The following is a 22,028-nucleotide window of genomic DNA, read 5'->3' on the forward strand; positions in this document are numbered from 1 at the left end:
GCCTTGCAATCGGGAGTTTTCTCAATGGAATGCTTGACAGCTTGAAGACCCCCTTTTCTGAGGGCCCAGAGTGACCAGAATGGGAAGCTGTGGATTCCTTGGTTTCGCTGGTGAATTGCACAATCACCTGATTGACCGTAGAAAGTCGAAAGCCAAGGTTCTGAGATGTCTGATGTTGGCTGACCCCACCTTCAAAATGGTGAACAATTCGTCCTCTTTGAAAATTGTAAAGTTTGAGTGCTCCCTGCGTTTGAGACATAGTTGGTTCTCATACAAGGCCCAGGAACTCGTTTCTGCAAAGAAATAGTCTACTTTGAGTCCAAATCACTGAGTAAAACTGCATTGTACAGATGAAATGAAGAAATCTAAGGTGTCTATTTACTTGTCGTGTGTGTGTGTGTGTGTGTGTGTGTGTGTGTGTGTGTGTGTGTGTGTGTGTGTGTGTGTACATATATATATATATATATATATATATATATATATATATATATATATATATATATATATATATATTATTAAGCCTGGTGTTGGCGCAGTGGTTAGGGCAGCGGCTTGGGATCCAAAAGGTCCTGAGATCAAGCCCCGTTGGGCCACTGAATTAATACACCAGGGGGTTGACTCAGTCTGTCATCCTTCCGAGGTCGGCGAAATGAGTACCAGTATACTGGGCCGGTGTACATCCCGGTTAAAATAGGTGTACCATATCCCTGTGTTGTCAGAGGCGACCAGGGTTGCGTCAGGAAGGGCATCCGGCGTAAAACATGTGCCAAATCACTATGCGGATCATACGGATGATCCGCTGTGGCGACCCCGTACGGGAGCAGCCGAAAGAAGAAGAAGAATATATATATATATATATATATATATATATATATATATATATATATATATATATATATATATATATATATATATATATATATATATATATATATTGTTGCGGTTCTCGGGACCACATGCATACTACAGATAGTTCTCCTGAGATAGTTATCCCATTAATATACGTGCAGATGGATCCCTACCTTTTGTCTGGCGGGACAGCAGGGAGTGCGTTGCGATGGGCCAATAGTTCGGTTTATTAAATAATTTTCCCCTCCATTCCACTTCCCACTCTTCCTCTTTTCACTGCTGAGGTAAATTTTCCTCGCTTGCTACCCTCGTCTCGCTTACCACAGCGTGACGATCCACGGTGCCTTGCCTCGCTTGCTACCCTTGTCCCGCTTACCACAGCGTACCATCGTCTACCCGGAGTCTCGTTTTCTGAGGCAAAATCCTGACACACGTTTGGCTGGACAAACGCTTTAAGCTGCACCACCATCCATCTGCCCAAGACCAGACATGCGTGACGTGTCACGTACGCTTTGCACCCAGATGGGCAGGCTATACTTGCGTCTGGCCGAAACCCAGCCCAGGAAGGTGGACCACGTGAATGGTCCGGAGCCAGTCGGAATGCCCGACTCGGACGATTACGTCGGTTTCGGCATGTCTCCTCCCCGAGCTCCAGGCTCTATAAAGAAGGAGGGGTCCTCCGTGAATTTAAGAGGAATTGAGGAGGATTAAGAGGAATTGAAGGAGGAGTGAAGTGTGTGATCCTGCTACTTGTCTCCGACCACACGACGTCGACCAAGCGTCCTGCCAATCGCTCCACCCTCGCCCTCTGGACTCCGCCCTTCTCCACTCAAGCTCCTTCGACACATACGATCTCGACACGTGCGGCTGTGGCCTGAACTACGCAACCATTGTCGGGTACCGCACCACGGAGCATCCCTTCCCCCGAAACGCTCAGGTACCGAAAAAATATAACCTCAACCCCCTTCCTCCCTGGCTGCAAAAGTCCTTTTCTTTTCATTGGGTTTTCTTTGTCTGAGTGTGTTGGTGCCTGTCTGTCAAGTAAGCCTGTGCAAGATATTTTGTTGTTTCTGTGAATAATCTCGTGTCAAGTCTGCACTGTGTCTGCTTTGTAAGTTGCTTGTATAATTGCTGCACCCCACATCTCTATCATCTTTCCCTGCGTTACTTACCCAATAAACCTTTGTTGTGCCACATGCTTTTCCTCACTTGCTGTAAATAAATAATTGTTGTAGAAATGTTCCCAGCTTGCCTTTGTCTTTTCACTCATTGGTCCAGCATGGTTCGAATCTAAGTCGAGCCGGGTCTTTATTCCCAACGGTCCGTTCCTTCTAACGGGTATGTCCTTGGCAGTGTCGCTCGGCTGCATCCGATCCGGAAAGGTGATCCGATCCGGTAGAGTGATCCGGTTCAGACAAGGCATACCGAGAGCGTGGTTCCCTGGTGGTTAAACTGTGTGGTTAATTAGGTAACCCAATTCCATAGGCGGGAGGACCCTCGGTCATACGGTTGAGTTATTGGCGTCCACGGTCAGTGAAGCGACCCGCCACGTCACGGAATTATCCGTGAGCGACAGCCTACAATTCCGGGGAGTCTGGTGGGAATCGACGTAGCTTCCCCCACCTAGTGGTCTACTCACCCGACCCCGCCGGCCCGCAACAATATACACACACACACACACACACACACACACACACACACACACACACACACACACACACACACACACACACACACACACACACACACACACACACACACACACACACACACACACACACACACACACACACACACACACACACACACACACACACACACACATACACATACACATACACATACACATACACATACACATACACATACACATACATATACATATACATATACATATACATATATATATACACACACACACACACACGAGGTGTGTTCAAAAAGTATCCAACCTTAATTTTTCGTGCGTAAACAAATGAAGCTAGGGAGGCGTGGTTTGGTGCACGTATGTGGGCGATCCTTATCCGTATGCATGAATATTGTCCCGCCTGCAGAAGCTGTCAGTCACCGACAGACCGCCGATGAGTGAGGAAGTGTAAGTGAGCGCCGTCGGATTTTAGTTTTTGACAAAATGATGGAAAAACTTGAACAACACTACTGCATCAAATTTTGTGTAAACCTTGGTGATTCCCAAGTGGAAACAATCCGCAAGATTCAACAGGCCTTCGGGAACGAAGCAATGGGCACCACACAGATAAAAGAGTGGTACAACCGCTTCAAAGATGGTCGCACATCAGTGGAAAGTGAAGCACGTTCTGGTCGGCCCTCAACATCCTGAAATGAGATCGTCATTGACCAAGTGAGGACCCTGCTGATGCAGGATCGTTTAATCACGACCAGAGAACTTGCAGACGAGGTGGGCGTCAGCATTGGATCCGTTCATTCCATTGTGACTGGGGATTTGGGCTTAAGGAGAATCTCAGCGAAGTTCGTGCCAAAGCTGCTAACGATCGAGCAGAAGCAACTCCGTTTGGAGATCGTACAGGACATGCTGGAGACTGTGAACAGCGATCCCAACTTCTTCAACACAGTGATCACTGGCGATAACACCACAGTGATTGGTCATTTTGTCAAAAACGAAAATCCGACAGCACTCACATACACTTCCTCACTCATCAGCGGTCTGTCGGCGACTGACAGCTTCTGCAGGCGGGAAAATATTCACGCATACGGATTAGGATCGCCTGCATACGTGCACCAAACCACGCCTCCCTAGCTTCATTTGTTTACGCACGAAAAATTAAGGTTGGATACTTTTTGAACACACCTCGTATATATGATTGATTGATTGACTAATTGCTTGTGACTGGATAGCTGATTACATTCTTATATTTATGGTGAAAATTGACATATACCATTGTCTTGTAGGTATGTAAGTGTGCTGGTGGAACTGACAAGAGCGGAGGGCACGCGGCATGGCAAGACTATCGCAGCTCAGCTGCTTGACGTTGCGATCCGTGTGCGTGCTGTGCGTCCATTTGCCGTCATGCAGATGGCCCAGCTTCTGCAGGATGGCCCACAACTCGCAAGCTGTGCTCAGCGAAATGGCATGTCTGACGTGCTTTATGCCGCTGCATGGATCTGTGGAGAGTTTGCACAGTAAGTCTGTAGCATATTGTCATGTACCGTTTGCTCCTGTATTATACTCTTTGTCCTGTTATCTATCATTATGTTGGTGTATTTACCTCCTATGTGTGTGAATGCTGTGCATCATGTGTACACAGGCATTTACAGGATTCACAACAAGCATTGGAGGCCCTGCTTCAACCTCGTGCCTGCAGCCTTCCCAGTTCAACGCAGGCCGTGTACCTTCACAATTCGCTGAAGCTCTACGCTGGTCTTCTGTTGCATTCCAAGGAGTGTAGTGAGGAAAAAGATGACCAGCTGCCTGATACTCCACCGGCTGAGGAGTTGGCTGATCCAAGCCAATTGTTGCTCAATCGACTGCCAGCTTTTCTGCAGAGTGGCAACCTTGAGGTTCAAGAGAGGGTAAGTGATTGTCTTGCAAACTGCTGTCCTTTTCATTATAGGTGATGATGTTGACATTTTAATTTATTATTTTTCTAAATAATTGTGCATATTACATACCATTCAACTATATGAGATTATCAAAACGATCCTGAATGTTACTGTTGTGGTAGAAAACTTTAAACTTCGACTAAGTTGCTCTCGTCACAATACAGGTTGAATCATTTATTTAATACATGTGCAGTGCGCATGTAAAAAGACAATCAGTGCAACATGATTGCTCTCTGAGTTTCTTATATAGGGAAGAGGAATGGGGAGGGTGATCCACTCGCGGGAAAGCGAGTTGACCAATCGCATTCTGATTAGAGATAAACAGAACGTTTTCAAGGACATGGTCATGACTTTTTGTTTCAAATGCAAATTACTGTGGTATGTCCTCGAGCACTTTCAATCTTTATCAGATATTTACATTGCTTCGCTGCCCTCCCCCTTCACGACTATTGCACAATGTCGACTTCATTTCAACAAAACAATGCCCTGTGTTCATGTGATTCCTAAAGGTTTACTATTCGGCAAATTTGTTATTCAGCATTCGTTCATTAGAATTAAGCATTCCTGCTTCTCACTGGCGCCTGAACAAAGGCAGGTTTATTCAATTAAACTTGCCAACCAAGTGAAATAAAGAAATGATTACATTGTTACACAGTTAAGTAGCACACTAATTCTATTAATTATAAAACAACCATCGGTACGTGATGATTCATTACAAGTATATATTAAAGTATCAGAGCAGCAAACATGAGAGAGGGGTACACATTTCATGTAACCAAGCATGGACTAATAATGTGATCTTTCACCAGGCTCAGATGTGCTTGGTCCAGCACAGGGGTTATACGTTCGTTGTTATTATTGTCATCTGGTTTGAAATGTTCGCTTTGAGTGTTACGGTGGTGGTTGAAATGAATGTGAGAGAAATGCCTTCGGAGTATAAGGATTTATTTCACTTGTTGAAGTCATCTCTACAAACACAAAAGGAATACATGTGCAGTCAATCACCGCAAAGTATAACAATTAGCCAGCAAAAACACAGAGTCCGGTACACTCTCATTTCTCACCATTCAAGGAGCACCAAGTGAACTACAGCAGTTAATGGCAATGCCCCAGGGACAATCCCGTCGACCGCGCAGCATCTCGGTTTTATCTGTCTCGTGTGCGAGCCACGCGTCACGTGGTCATGCGTCACTTCATCTTTTATTTCATCACATTCTCCCCATCTTTAATATGTAACTAGAGGTTCAAGTAATGCACCATGATTACTTCAAAGCTATAAGAGCATACATTTCAAGCAGTGAGAACTATTTAAACTACAGAAATATACTTTTCAAGCAGTGAGAATTATTTGGAATTATAGAAGCATAGTAAAGTGTTATCAAGGGTTGCCGATAATCCCCTTTACAGATCGAGTCGTCGAGGGGGTTTTATCCGTCGACCTATCCGGGAGTAAATGGTGGTTTCGCTTGAGGGAGGCTTCCGATCCCCTTGAGGAGCCTCGATTCGTGCCTGGGATGACTCCACGATCGCTCTCGGGTGGAATGCGGTAGCTTCGTCTACCTCAACCCCGACGCCACCATTCTCGGGTGCGGAAGTTCCTGAGGGAGAAACACCTGGGGAGGGAAGGTCAGAGTGAGAAGTACCCGCGGGAGGAGTACCCGCGGGAGCCAGATGGCGAACCGACACAGTGGTCTCCCTGCCATCAGGAAGTCTAACATGAGCATACTCAGGATTAGCATCGATGAGTTCGACCTTCTCCACCATTGGTTCATACTTGCTTTGTCGTACCGGGCGCTTCATGAACACTGTACCCAGATAGGTTAGCCAGTTGGGCACCGATTGACCGCCGGTGTATCGTCGTTGGTGAGTAAACATTCGTTCATGCGGAGTAGCATTGATGGACGTACAGAGCAAAGAGCGTATGGAATTCAGGGCATCGGGAAGGGTAACCTCCCACCGCTCGGGCCCCAGTCCTCTCGATTTCAGCGCCAGAGTTACGTCTTTCCAAATGACTCCATTATACCGTTCCACCTGCCCATTACCGTGTGGGTTGTAACTTGTCGTTCAACTAGTTGCTATGCCCTGTTCATATAGGAACTGTTTGAGCTCGGCCGACATGAAACACGGTCCTCTGTCAGAATGTATGTACGAAGGTTTCCCAAACATGGCAAAGAGGTCAGAGAGACATTTCACGACAGTGCCCGAGGTCATATCCGAGCACGGGAATGCGAATGGGAACCTTGAGTATTCATCAACAACAGTGAGTATGTATCTGTTGTCTGTCTCAGTCGGCAAGGGCCCTTTGAAGTCGATATTTAGTCTCTCGAAGGGTGAAGTAGCCTTGATCAACCTGCCAGGAGCTGCGCCATAGAATCTGGGTTTTAGTTCAGCACAAACAGGGCAAGAAGCACTCACTTGTTTAATATCTTCGATAGAATAGGGAAGGTTTTGTCTACGCACAAAATGTGCCATTCTGGTTACCCCTGGGTGGCACAGAGACACATGAAGGTCTTGCAAAGCCCGACCTGATGTCACCGAACAGTAGCCCCAAGAGAAGGTGTCCGCAGCAGGGTTTTCCTTTCCGGGCCGATAAACAATGTCGTAACTATAACAAGATCGATCTATCCGCCATCTCATTATTTTCTCATTCTTAATTTTCCCATTATTTTTCCCATCAAACATAAAAGCAACGGATCGCTGGTCCGTGACGAGTGTGAAGTGGTTGCCCAGTAAATAATGTCTCCATTTACGTAGGGCTTCGACAATAGCGTACGCTTCCTTCTCTATCGCTGAGTGTCTCTGCTCGCTCCAAGAGAGAGTTCTCGAGAAGAACGCGATGGGTCGGCCGGACTGATTGAGCGTCGCGGCGATCGCGTGATTGGAAGCATCCTTTTTCACCACGAACGGCACCGTGCTATCGATTGACAATACCACGGAGTTGCTGATATCATCTTTGAGGCTGTGGAAAGCTTTTACAACAGCGGCATCTAGCGGGAAGCTTTTGCAATGCACCAGGGGATGTATTTTCTCAGAATATTGGGGAATCCATTTAGCGTAGTACGCGAACATCCCAATCACCCGGCGCAATGACTGCAGGTCATGAGGTGGGGGTAGCTCACGGAGCGGGCGCAAACGTTCAGGATCGGGCTTGATAGTGCAGTCGGCTATTGTGCAGCCGAGAAGATCAATTGACTTTGCCGATAATACGCATTTGTCGTAGTTGAGTGTCAGATTATATTTTCTAGCAATGCTCAAGAATCTGTCCAGATTCGCATCATGTTCCCCCCGATCCTTTCCGCACACCGTGACATTGTCCACGTAAACAAAAGTGTCTTTGAGGTTTTCATCCGAGATGATGTCATCCATGACTCGTTGGAAGCAAGCTACTCCATTAGTGACACCGAACGGGATCCTCTTAAATTGATAGAGTCGCCTACCTGCCTCGAACGCGGTGTAAGGTTTGTCTTCCTCTCGAATGGGAATTTGATGATAGGCGCTTCGCAAATCGATGGTGCTGAATATTTAGTAGTTGGCCACGCGTTCGACCATCTCGTCTATGTGCGGCAATGGGTCGGCATCGAGGTGGGTGAAGCGATTGACCGTTTGGGAGTAATCGACAACCATTCGTTTCTTATGGTTCTCGTTGGTGGTCACCAATACCTGCGCGCGCCATGGCGAATCTCTCGGTTCTATAATAACCTCTTCCAGTAATCATTTAGTCTCAGAAGCGATGAAGTTCATATCGGCGGTGGTATATCGTCGCGATTTGATCGCTCTCGGTTTGCAGTCTGGCGACAAGTTAGCAAACAGCAGGGGGAACGATACCTCCGTGGTGGTCAGAGCATTTAGAATTAGACGAGGTTTGTTTTCCTCCGAAGGGTATTTCGACACTCGTGTGCTGCTTGAGGACATTTTGACCCAAAATTACATCTGCGCATAAATCACGAAGCACCAGTACCCTTACATCCCGATACGTGTAGCCTTTTAATTCCAGCTCAACATTACAATACCCTCGTACGCTGGACTGCAGTGATGTGGAGGCCATGCATACCGTATTGTCTGTCGGGTAGATCTTCCATTTTCTGTCTCTCGCTAGTGAGCTGTTGACGAAACTTTCAGAGCTACCGGTATCGATCAGCGCCTCGGCCATACGCCCGTTAATTCGTACTTTGATGATAACTTTGGATAGATTTCCCGGTGAAGCTGCTGTTACTTTATTTTGAGAGTAGAGGGCAGCAGAAGTGGGTTTATTTCTTCTAAGAGTAGATTTGCATACCCTGGCATAATGCCCTTTCTTGTCACAGTTCAGAAATGTGGCATCCCTGGCAGGGCATTTGCTACGGGGGTGTCTTTTATACCCACAAAAGAAACATTTACCAACCGAAGTGATGGCCGAGGAGTTCGACGAGGTCTGGGTGTCCGATTCCTCGGGATTATCTCCATCCTCAGTGTCGGAGGTAACCCGGGGAGTTCTTTGAGTTTCCGCAGTAGCAGCATTCATTAGCAACACCGGTGTCCCATATGACTCAGATTGCTGCTGGGCCGCATCCATAGCTCGGGCCTGGTCGGCAACCGTTGCAAGATTGGGTTGTGCTTTCTCCAGTAAGCGTTGCCGTATGGAGGCTGACCTGAGCCCCTGGATGAATGCCTCTCGGGTCGCTTCATCTCGATGTTCCTCGGCGGTTACAGCCCAGAAATTGCAGTCTTTGCCCAACTGCCTCAGAGCTTGCAAGTACTGATCGATTGTCTCACCGGCTTCTTGCCTGCGTGTGGTGAGAAGATGTCTTGTGTATACCTCGTTCTTGCGCTTCACATAGAGCGCCCGCAGCACGTCGATCGCTCAGTCATAAGTGTTACACTCCGAGAAGAGCCTTGGCGCGACATGGTTTACAAGGGTGGCCATTTTGTCGGCTGCCTCTTCGATGATCGTCAGGTAGTGTGAGAAGGTGCGGTACCAATGGCACCATTTCATTTCCGAGTCGGTGGCGTCACGTGGTCATGCGTCACTTCATCTTTTATTTCATCACAGTGGTGTTGAGCATTCACGAGTGGATTCAGGAGAGCACTTTCTCAACAATGAGAAAGGCAAACAATATATTGATCAATGATCCTAAGTTTTAAAAAAAATCGCTACAGTTATAGTTATATGTTACAGTTACGTTACAGTTATATGGAACTAACAAGAACACAGTTTATTTGAACAAAGATTCTATTCCACTCATTTGTTTTACTCGTTTCAATGTTTGCTTGACAAACCACAAAGAAACTCACAAACCGCGGGCAGTCCACTCTGCAAACGTAATAAGTTCTGACTTTCTTATTGCCAGAGACCTAATAAGCATGTTTTATGCTGCAAGCATTTAAAATATTTGTATCAACTCTGTGTCAATATCTTTACCCGTGATGCTTTCTCGTGAACCATTCCTTATATGGTGAGAAAGTGACTTTAGCCAATGCTTTACAACAGATTTCATACCTCCATATTATTTTAAAGCATTTGAAAGCACGTAAAGAGAAATGAGTACGTCATTTGTGGACAAAGAACACTTATCCCAATATGAAAAAAAACAAAAACAAAAAGCTTGCTTCAGCATGATCAATATAGAAACACCAATGCTTTGCGATAGTCATGTGATCCACAGAGATTTCTATCACCTGATATGTCAATAAATTGTTGGTGTAGCATATTATTCACATTTCACAAGATGGGATTAGTTATTTTACTTCCACACTCTTGTATTCTACACTTCCATAAAAAAAGGTGCTCAAGTCATGCAAAACGCTAATCAGCAGCATTTTGACATTTGTAATTTGTCTTTTTTGTCTTTCAACAAAAGTTAGTCACAATCCCTTTACATTGTAGCGTCAATGGCTCAACTAACGTCGAGCTCATCGTGGCTGGAGGTCAAAATCCCACAATGTTCTGAGCGGCTTAACTCCTGTGTAGACGTTTTGAATTAATGGCGGATTTGCACGCACGTGGGTCATGAGGAGAAACAAGAGAACCTCAACTCTTTTATAACCAAAGGATTTATTTTGGAAACCCCAAACAATAACTTAGGGATGATTGACTGGCAGAGGGATATGACTAGGAGTCATGGTGGGGAAGAAAGGGGGACATGGAATCTATAATAAATAATTATGTACAATGTGAATAAAAACTATGGTGCCACACACCCAACTCGGTCATTGACGAGGAAAGGGACAAAACCGGGAGACTCAGCTCTGCTGGTAGTGGGTGGAAGCATGGGCGCGGGGCAGCTACGAACAGGCGATGAGGATGGCGATGAGGTGAGTAGACGATGGGGACAAAAGCAGGCAGACAAAACCAGACACAAAGCACAGATAACAGGCAGAGGCAGGCAGAATGACCTCCTCTCCTCAGAGTCTTTCTCTCCGATGTGTTCCCCGTTCTCAGACAAACACAGTTCTCGCCTCATCGTATTCACCTCAAACTCGCTCTGACCTCTCAGACTTCCAACCGCACAATCAGGTTCCTCCTTCTTCTCTTTCTCGGGCAACAAAAATCTTCACCTGCCTCTAGGCGATCCGAGCTCTGCCCTTTGGGAGGCAACGAACGCTCCTCCCCTCTCTCTCGTACCGAGCCTCCCGGCGCCCAATGGTGGAGGTTGATATAGAGGTTGTATGCATAATTTCCTTAACCATAACCCCTAAATGTTATCACGCACCACCCCCTGGATGGTGCACATTCAAACAAGACAATTCTTAAGCTCACGTTTTCCTACTTAATACATCAAGATTGGTGAACTACCCGTACACGGACCATGCTACGCTATAATTCCTATCTGCTCTATGGTAATATCTAACCCCTACTCCCCCACAAATGTAACAATTTCTGGAAGTACTTGTGAGCAATGGGATTTTTTTTTGAAACTGGATTCTTGCCCATTCAAATTCAATAACTTGAAAAGGGGAGGCTATGTGGACCACTCCAACCAAGATTCTATGATAACATATTTAGTCATCTGCAAACAATTGCTTTATAAACTAGAAGGATACCCAGGAGAGCACATACCTCCACCAGGCTGATTAGTTTACGTTTTGTTTCCCACTGATGGGCCGGATCTGGATTCGGACCCAAACTAAAATTTAATCAGCTTGTTCTTGTCACGTAAACAACTTGCTCATCCACCAAGTTTCATCCAAATGCGTCCATGATTTTTTGAGATATCATGCTATATATCGTTTTAACCCTAACACTCAATGGTGAAGAATCGCTTAAAAAATTCTCGTAGTCAGATCCAGATCTTCATCAAAATCGAATCAATTTATTATTGGAATACACCCAATTTGTCCACCAAGTTTTGTCCTAATCTGTCCATAACTTTGAGGTATCCTGCAATGTATCAATTTTGGCCAAATCTATCTGGTGAAGAATCGCTTTTAAAAATTCTAGCATCCGGATGCAGATCTTCGTCAAAATCTAATCTTTTTTTTTTGGCACACACCCAACCTGTCCACCAATCTTCGGCCAAATCCTTCCATTACTCTTTGAAATATCCTGCTCAAACAGACAAACAGGGGTGAAAACAACCTCAGTTCACCTTTGGTGGCAGAAGTGATGATGCTCATGGACTCTGTAGAGATGAAGATAAAGCCATGATGGAGAATGGTGATGGTAAGATATCTCGACGGGGAATTTGCCCATTGACCAATATGTCAGGTCAGGTCAGGTCAGGTCTGTGAGTACCTACAGGTCAGGTCAGGTCTGTGACCTGCTACAGGTACCATGTAAACCTGTACTAACCTGTTCCATGGTCGGGTTGTCGGCGACTAAACCGTCTCCCCCACCAGGTTTTCTGGTGAGGAGGGTGTTTGGATATGGACACCCAGCAGGAGTAAAAACAAAACCTGTCAAAGGGCGGAGGAGCTCCTTGTGAGCCAACGGCCATCCATATCTAGTGCCCAACTGTGTCTGCGGACGTCCTCCTGCAGTTGGGTTACTTTTTTATTAGGAGGTTGGTGGCAGGATTTGCACTCTGGCCACTGTAAAATCCTTCATTCCGCAAAACACACAAACGCAAAAAAATCTGAAAAAAAGAACTCCGTGGGAGTACCTCCTGTGCAACTTCCCTTCACAGGGCAGCTCACCGGATGAAGGGATTGGGGCAAAGCCTTCAGGACCCCCAATCTTTGATGAAAGGAGGGAAACCACGGGGTAACCTCCCTGGGTCAAATTGCGGGAGAGTGTGTCGGAGTGGTGTTGAGGTGTCGGAGTGGTGTTGAGGTGTCGTCCACATGGATGCAGCGACGCGCTGTTCTGGCACATGCTCCCATACCTGACCTGACCTGACCTATATGTGGGCACTGGCACCAAGGTTTTAAAAAAAAATATATAAACATTGTCGAGGCTCATATGAGAGGTAACACATAACGCACAGCAAGATGAGGGGGGGCGGTCGAGGGAAGGACAAAACAGTGGGGAACAGTGACATTAGGAGATCTATGGAAGGTTGAGGGATGGGGCAGGGGAACATGGGGTAAGCAAGATGGCATTACAAGGACTTTCAGGAAGGAAAGCAAGGAATTTGAAGGAGGTGGGTTTGGGGTGGATTAACGGGGGTAGAAAAGATCGATGATTTGGATGGGGGACGATAAGAGGTGGTGGTTAACAGCTGTTTTGAAGGCCTGGAGGGAAGAATGGGATTGAAGAGAGTTTGGGAGTTTATTCCAAAAGTGGGAAAAAGGAATGAAAGAGTGAAGGTGAGCAGTGATTCGTGATTTTGTTAGTTTTACCAGAAGAGGTTGTTGACGGACATTGGGCACCCTGCGGAAATATGGTGGGGACATATCGCAGACAGAGCAGGGTGGGCGAGACCAGAGAGTAGATGGTAGAAGACAGAAAGATCACCGACCTGTCTGTTGTGAAAGAGTGAGAGGCCCAAAGACTCGGCCTCATTGCGGGAGATACTAATGATCCAAATTGCCTTGGTTTCCACAGTGTGAAGCTGAGAAAGGTGAAAGGCAGGAGCACCAGCCCAAAGGGGAGAGCAGTACTCCATCAGGCTGCGGAAGAAAGCTTTGTATGTGGTCAGGAGCTCAAGAGGGCCGAGGAAGGACTTTACACGATGGATGATACCCAGTCGGCGACTGGCTTTTGAGGCGAGGTTGGAAATGTGACTTTCCCAGGAAAGATCATGGCAGATAGTGAGACCCAGAAGCTTGAATGAAAGGACTTCTTCCAGAAAATTGTTGAGAAAGTAGATTTGGGGGGGAACTTGTTTTGCCAATAATGAGACCTGAACTGCACCTTTCTGTCCATTGACATAGTTTTTCTGTATTGCTTTATCAACTTTCAACAGAGCCCATTGATGTCTACTACAGTCATATGGAATCTGCTCAAATGAATGTGTGATCATGACAGCAGCATTTTGAATGCCAAAAAATCCGTGCAGTTTGACGATAACATATACATTACATCTGCCATGTTTTGTTTCCAGCCGTGAATGCTGATCTAGTTCTTCCTGTCTGTAACCTCTGAAGTCAACAGAACAGCCTGTAAACTTTTTCTCATCCAAACCTGTTTTCTCTTCCTGGTTCAGGCTTCTACTAATGGAAAACCTCGAGCTTAAACTAGTTCATAACTAGAGGATTGGCATCCCATGTAGGGGGAGGGGGGGGGGAAGAGATTTCTCCTCAGTTGTGCCTTTGATGGCACAAAGATGAGCAAAGTCACAAGATGACGTTGACAGTACCAAATCTGCCCCAGGAAGTTATGTCGCTACCCCCAATGTCACAGGCTCTGTCTGCATGTGTGAATGTGTGTGTGCTTGATTTACCATAGGTGACAGTCAGCTCTCCGATAAGCCTTCAATGTTGTGGAGTTTTTTTTTGCTTTTTAAAAACTTGCTGGTGCAGACAAGGCAAGAGATGTCTTAAGGTCTTTCATTCATGAGCAGCACTGAAATGGTTTGTCTGTCCAGCAGTGCAGTAGCTATTATTAGCCACTCTGAATTGCTATACTTAAAAAAGTGACGGTGGTACCTCTCCGCTGGTGCATCCAGCTGTCCTTTCTTGCAGTGTATTGCAATAATATACACATGTGCAACACATTGTAGTCTTTCAGGAAATGAGAAACTCGTGTTTATTCAACCAAGATAGCGGGTCTTTTTCTGTAATTACCCCATGGGAGTTCAGTAGGATTGGTGGGTATAGCATTTGCGCATCAAGTGATGATTGCATTGTTTCAGCAAGACCTATGCGTGTGATTTAAGTGGCATTCTGTGAAGGAGTCTTTAAATGATCCGTACTTGAGTTCGCAACCGTTTGTGAAACGTTACAAAAAGTACCAGATCGGGGGCTTACAAGAATGAAATTGAATGTTTATGATCGATATGATGAGACGAGACGATATCTACAATAAAACCACGAAGGTACTGTTTCAGCAAGAAGAGGTCAAAGAGGAAAATGGTGACGATAGAGACGATCTTGCTTCCCAAGCTTTTGGTTTATTTTTGGGAGCGGGCATCACCCTCTTTTGCATTGAAATGCCACACGGCGTCGAGTTTGACGGACATGTTGGCCAATTTTGGACCACAGTCTTCCAAATAACTCAAAGAAACGGGCTTCCAATCATCTGTCACTGAAGATCTTTGTGCATCAAGTTGACCATCCTGCTCCTTGTCTTAACTCACCATAGTGCCATTATAGTATTTCGCTTGGCAACATCCACATGTTGAATGAAACGCTTTTCATTGGAGGAAATGAGGGTTAAAGATTGCTGCCCCACACAAAATTTTTTTTGCCCCCCCTCAAATTTACCCCCCCCCCCCACTTCAATTATTTTGTTTTAAAATGTAAGAATGTATAATTTTTTGAGTTTTTGCCACTTTCCTCTTGTATCCATTGCCATACTAAAGCATGACAGTGTTCAGCTTTACTGTGGCTAATTGCTTTGCAATTTCCAGGCATCTTGCGCACTCCATCTTGTGCGCTACGTTCAGAAGCTGCGTGCACGTGAACCCGACATCGTGAATGAGGTCCAGTCCCTCTTCCTTGGCGAGCTCAATCCGGTTGCCCCAAAAGCTCAGCGCAAGGTCCCAATCCCCGAGGGGTGAGAGAGACATCTGAGCAGCTTGCCGCTCATGCCACCAAAGTTTGGTGTTCATCCCCACGAATGTTTTATCCTGGATGTTTTCTTTATGCTGTGCTGATTTAGGTTGGACTTGGATGCGTGGATCAACGAGCCGCTGGATGACAGCTCATCTGAGGAAGAGGCCGAGAGTACGTGGTCACGTCAACCTTTTGCTGGATCGGACACCCGGTCGACCATGACTCTGAGAGTTGAGCCGAAACCCGACGAGATTGCTAAGGTGTGTTGCACATCTCGTTAAGTAGTTGACATCTTCCTTAAAATGTGCTGGGCTTCATATTTTCATTGTTCTTTGTTTAATTACATTCGAGTTTTTGTTTTGCATGTTGTTTTTATTTTTTTATTTTTTTTTCTATTTTCAAAATGACTCAAATGTAAGACCCATCACTTCCAGAGAAAATAAATAAAAATTAGCTTTTTAATTAACCCCTTAAATATCGTGTGAATAAATTATTGAATATCTGCTGCTTTTTTTGTTTTGTTCTATCCTTTCCTCACCTGTGTTGCAAGCAGAGCGACCTGCTTTGTGATGCTTTAAAAGGTAGTGTATAATCGGAAATGCTGTTTGATCGGGCAATATGAATAAAATAAAAACGTTGAAAAAAAAAAAAAAAGAAGTATTGAATATAGCAAGCGTTCAATCGATATGAGAAACAGCATTGAATGAGACACCATTATTATAAGCGAAGAAGAAAATGAATGGGGAAGAGTTTTTTTTTGTTTTTGTTTTACTATGATTTGAAACCGGCCCATCTATCCTCACCTTACTCACCTATATCGTACCATTTGAGAATTGGGCTTGATTAGTGGTGTCCCCGATGGGACAATTGTGGACGGACGAATGGATGCAGGCACATCGAGACCGAGATCTTTTTATATCATAGATTAAGACTGGAGGTTTCTTTTTTTTCCTTTTAAGATCGAGTTGATTAATGGTAGAAATGAGAAATGCTTGCCTTTCTGCCTTCCTCCTATCCTTCAAATATGCTTCTATCTTTTCTTCAGAATATTTTTATACGAGTCAAAAGTTCCATTTAAGATCCAAAAGATCTGCTCCCCTTGTCCTTTCAAAGTGCCAAGCTCGGGATGTGGCCTTAATATACCTCCTTTTATGTTTTGCTCTTTTTTCCGTGATTTGTTTTCGGACAGATGCGGGAAATGCGCAAGAAGGAGCAGGAGAACAATCCGTACTACATTAAGAGTTCTCCTTCGAGGCGCAAGGCACGTTGCACCGCACGACTTGCTTACCTACACTGCCTGTTTTCTGTCATTAAACATTTTGAATGCTTATTTATCCTCATACATGTGCTGTGTGGTAATAACGGCATTTCAAGCCATTGGAAAAAGTAATTTAATGAAACATTTTTGGACAAACGTTTTCACTTGAAACGTTTAACAGCAGGTAGGATTTCCTTTTAATCGAAGTTGGTGTTGGCCCTGAAGCAAACCCGTACAGATTGGAGTCGAGTACACCAATCATACTCATAACCAATTATAGCTCTTAAATTATTTGTGAATGTGGAATAGTTCTCTACTTTACGCAACCACAGATTCTTATCATCCGTATGCTTTTTTTTTCTGCTTGTTAACAGGATCCATTACCAGGTGTGGATCACATCCCTGTTGTCCAAATCGACCTATCTGTGCCTCTGAAAGTGCCAGGTAAGTCAGCAAGCAAAAAAAATGCAATAAGTTTTGGTTGGGTATGATTTGACTTTTTGCTTGTGAAATCATAGATTAGCAAGTATATTGGTTCGTCGAGTCTTTCTGTTAGTCAGTCGCCTGCAGGTCACAATTCTACATTGATATTCACGAAATTTAACCACCTGGTAGAGCTCGTCAGAAGCGAGAACGTTATTATTAGTTCTCTACCTGGTTTCAGCAGAGGGGATTATAGATTTGCTCTCTGTCCATCTGTCTCACCTATGGTTTTTCAGACTTTTTCCCCATACCTTTTAACATATTCAACTGAAACATGGCTTTATTAGAAGTTACAGAACAAGTTCGAGTTTTAGGGAATTTTGTCTTTCTTTGCCTCTGCACCAAGGGTGCCGGAGGCATTATGTTTCCAGGTTGTCCATCCGTCCGTCCGTCCGGATTTTCGTTTACGCGATAACTCAAGACGCAAATTGTAGAATTTCATCAAATTTGGTAAAAAGGTAAAGTAAGACAGGGCAATTAAGTGATGAGATTTTGGGTCAGATGGGTCAAAGGTCAAGGTCAAACTCTGAAATTTTACTGTTTATGCCCTAACTCAAATATTGGACAGAATTTCATCAAACTTGGTACAAAGGTAAAGTTAGACAGGGCAATTAACTGATTAGGTTTTGGGCCAGATATGATGATGGCCAAGGGTCAAATATGTCAATCATCAAGTGTTTGTGCAGGAGAGCGGAGGCATACCCGTCGATTGTGCGCAGTCGAATTACGCTATTTTTTTTTTTCACACACACACACACACACACACACACACACACACACACACACACACACACACACACACACACACACACACACACACACACACACACACACACACACACACACACACACACACACACACACACACACCATTTTTGGACTTAGAAAATATCACATTGGTAGGCGACATGCATTTTGTATTGCAAAGCAGTTCTTACTTTTATTTTATTTTTCAAGGTGAAAAAGTCAAAAGTCAAATTCACACAATGATCAATTTTCATCCAATTGGTCTGCAGTTTGATTGGAATTTGCATATTGGCTCACCGAACTGATTCACCAATCAAAATCTGGAAGGCTATTGTTTTTGAGGTCAAAAGGTCAAGTTCAAAAAAAAATCATTTTATGTCCAATTGACTTGAAATTTGAACAGGATTTGCATATTGGGCAGTGTTGGGCACAAAAGCGATAATCCGATAACAGATATTTATCGAAGTTAACTTTTTTATCGGACGTTAACTTCCATTTATCGTTATCGGACCAGTTAACTTCCGATAACTCGATTTTTTTCAGTCCGATAATGTCCGTTAAATTTTTGGCCAATAACATTTTTATCGTTTTACTTTTTTCACCATCAGGTAACATCACCATCAGAACGATGAGATCCGACGCCGCCATGATTTAGGTTATAGAACAAACAACAAGTCAACTTCCCGCGAGATTAAACTTGCACATGGGGCGGAGCCTGTGCTCACACAGTTTTATGCGCATGCGCACGGCACTCCTCGATGGCGATGCGAGCCGACGCCAAAAAATGCCGAGGTGCTGTATAAGTACTACGAGCATGGAAGAGCCGTCGGTTTACTGGCGGGAATACCAATCTTTACGTAATTACAAAAAAACGGTTCGTGTTTGTTGGAAGTACATTAAAATTGAAGAATTAAAATTTTTTTTTTTTTTTTTTTTTACTAACAGCACATAGTGTCATTGACTCTAAAAAGATGCATAATGCTTATTTTATTCTTGGGTTTAGCATAAATAAGCCTTTTCTATGGGTTTTGAATTTTTGTTAAAAAGTAGTTATCGTTATCGGATTATCGTTAACTTCCGATAACTTTGTATTATAATTACCAGATTATTGTTACCGGACTCAAAAATTGGGGTTATCGGATTATCGTTATCGAAGTTAACTTTTTGGTTATCGGTGCCCAACACTGATATTGAGTCACTGAAGCCGATTGTTTGAGGTTAAAAGGATATGGTCACATAAAATCAATTTTCATCCTATGATCTTGAAATTTGAGCAGGGTTTGCATAATGGATCACTGAATTGGTTCACCAAATATCCGAATGATTGATTTCACTGTTTTGATGTGTCAGTGGTTTCCATGACAACAATTTCACACCATTATAATCAAAAGGGACTTTTTGTGATTTTATTATTGTCAAACCTTAAAGATGTAAAACACTTGATAGGTCAAATTACTGTTTCAATGGCAACTATTTTTTTTATTCGGATTTCACAATTATCGTGCTGTGCGCGACATCTTTCATGTTACTTGGTGAAAAATATTTTTTGCCAAGTATGTTGACTTTAGCATCTGTCTGTCTGTTTGTCACACGATTTTTGGCCACAGTTTTCAAGCAGTCATTCTGAATTTTTTTTGTGTATGTAGGTAACTGGCCAAAGACAGCAACGCTAAATTTTGGTGAAGATCCAAATCTGAATCTGGATCTGAGAATTTTTAGTCATTTTTCACCATTGAGAGATAGGGCCAAAATGAGATGAAGCATGATATCTCAAAAGGTTATGGATGGATTCTGATGAATCTTTGTGGACAGGTTGGGAATGTCACCAGGAAGAATTGATTCAATTTTGGTGAAGATGCAAACCCAGATATGGAAACGATAATTGTTTAATTCTTAACTGATTCTTCACCATTGAGAGATGGGTGCCAAAAACGATGTAAAGCACAGTATCTCAAAAGGTTATGGATGGATTCAGATGAAACTTGGTTGACCTGTTGGGTGTGTGACGAGGACTAATTGATTCGATTTTGGTGAAGATTGGGGATGTAAATCCACCTCGCAGGAGGTCAGGAAGTTTCACAGTAGTATGAAACTACTCGGTAGATAATAGGTGGCTGAGGACAGACCACAATCTATTCATAAAACTCACATCATGAAAATCGGAGGAAAATTATTCCAGTTATGATCAGAATACCTATAAAAAAGTGTGGGGGAGATCGAATCGACATTCGAGAATTTTAAAAAGTGATTCTTCACCATTGAGAAATCGTGACAAAAACGATGTATAGTATGATATCTCAAAAAGTTGTGGATGAGTGATGACAAAACTAGGTGGTTGAGTTGGTTAGGTCACACGAACAAGCGGATTACATTTTGGTTATGGTTCGGATCCAGATCCGACCTATCAGTGGGATACAAGATGTAAACTGTTCAGCCTGGCAGAGGTATGCGCTCTAGTGAGTGCCGTTCCGTTTCAGCAAGTGTCACTCTGAGTGATTTTTAATTTGTTTGTTGTTTTTTGTTGTTGTTGCTTTAATTGTGCTTGCAGGAGAGTTGAAGGTTATTGATTTTGAGAAATTTATGGTGGTAATAAATATCATGTTGTTTTGCATTTTTATATTTTTTGGAGGCCTTTTGTGAATGCGAATAAACTGGTTCATTGTGAATAGGTCTTGTATGATTTACCGTCTTTCTTTCTAAAGGCATTCGTCATTGTCAACTTTATTGATTGAAATACATGGCAGAAATAAACAGATTTGATGACATTCTTGTAGAAATCGATAGTTATTAAAAGAATACTGAGGATCCATTTCCAGGAATTGCAACTCTGGCGTGAATTGACTGTGAATTTAAGTGCAAGTGATTGGCACAAGTAATGGACCATTATGGTTTTGCATAAAAAGGGTTTTTGCAATGCCTTTATTCGCATGCAGGAGCTTGTATCGCAATTATTTTGTGATAATATACAACAACCAAAGGCAGATTGTAGACTAAAATATACAAACTGGATGATTCGATTTGTTAGGGTTAGGACCCTGTACAAACTAAAGAGCATGTCAAAACATGCAACTCATCAGTCGCTTTGCTGTGGACTTGACTTGCGCTACTGTTTTCAGAAGGAGTTTTTTTTAATGTTTTAAAACGTCTCCGCTAATTAAGTCGCCCGAGGCATTATGTTTTTGGGTTGTCCCTCAGTACGCATGTACGTACATAGGTCCATGCTAATTTTCTCTTTTCTTTGCAACGGCTGATCTGATTGGTACAAAATTTTCACCATCGGTGCGACTACTCATGCGGAATGTTTTAATAATTATGACGTCATCGGTAATGTGGTGTGGCAGCCATGTTGGAAAAAAAGAGAAACTTTTGAGCTCTGCATTTCCAAAGCAGCACCAAGGTAAAAATTGAACTTGGCACATGTTGAATACTTACCAGGGATAACAAGTGTGATTTTTTTTGATTTTTTTATGTCATAGAAGCCCATCTTCATTATGATGTCATATTGACATATGTCAAATGCTTTATCTGATCAGTATGAAAAATGTTGAGGGTCATTCTCAGGCTAAATTGTATTGGGGAAAAAAATTATGACATCATTGGTCATGTGGTTTGGCAGCCATATTTTTTTAAACACACAAACCTTCAAAAATGTTCTCCGAAATAGCTGAACAGATCGAGGGGAAACTTTACAGGTATGATCGCCTATCCATGAGGAACAAAAAGTTCTCCACCTTTGACGTCACAGGTCACATGGTTCGGCAGCCATATTGGATTTACCCTAAAACCTGTAAAAAATCATCTCCAGAATGGCTGGACAGATCAAGCGGAAACTTCACAAACGTTCCCCAAGCCTTGGGGACACCTGGGTGCTCACGAATAATTAATAGGTCACATGGTTTGGCAGCCATATTGGCTTGAAGAAAAAATATTTTAAAAATTCTCTCTCTTGAACTGCCTCATTAATCGTTGTGAAACGTCACAATTATGATATAGTAGTCATGGGTAATATATTTTTTAAATTTCAACCTGATGGGACGCA

The 22,028-nt window shown here is 43.6% G+C and overlaps 1 protein-coding gene across 4 annotated transcripts in view; it reads left to right on the top strand.

Annotated features, from left to right (window-relative positions):
• Positions 1 to 22,028, top strand: part of AP3D1 (adaptor related protein complex 3 subunit delta 1) — a 138,509-nt gene that overhangs the window by 68,609 nt on the left and 47,872 nt on the right. For all 4 annotated transcript variants that reach the window (XM_085886183.1, XM_085886184.1, XM_085886185.1 and 1 more), the window contains exons 14-19: positions 3,778 to 4,008; positions 4,134 to 4,398; positions 15,357 to 15,502; positions 15,608 to 15,761; positions 16,691 to 16,762; positions 17,134 to 17,203. In XM_085886183.1, coding sequence (XP_085742309.1) covers positions 3,778 to 4,008; positions 4,134 to 4,398; positions 15,357 to 15,502; positions 15,608 to 15,761; positions 16,691 to 16,762; positions 17,134 to 17,203 — 938 coding nt within the window. The remainder of the gene's footprint in view (positions 1 to 3,777; positions 4,009 to 4,133; positions 4,399 to 15,356; positions 15,503 to 15,607; positions 15,762 to 16,690; positions 16,763 to 17,133; positions 17,204 to 22,028) is intronic.

The sequence above is a fragment of the Eptatretus burgeri genome, chromosome 6, assembly GCF_056783735.1.
Source record: "Eptatretus burgeri isolate ZD-2024b chromosome 6, Ebu_testis_v1, whole genome shotgun sequence".
NCBI lineage: Eukaryota > Metazoa > Chordata > Myxini > Myxiniformes > Myxinidae > Eptatretus > Eptatretus burgeri.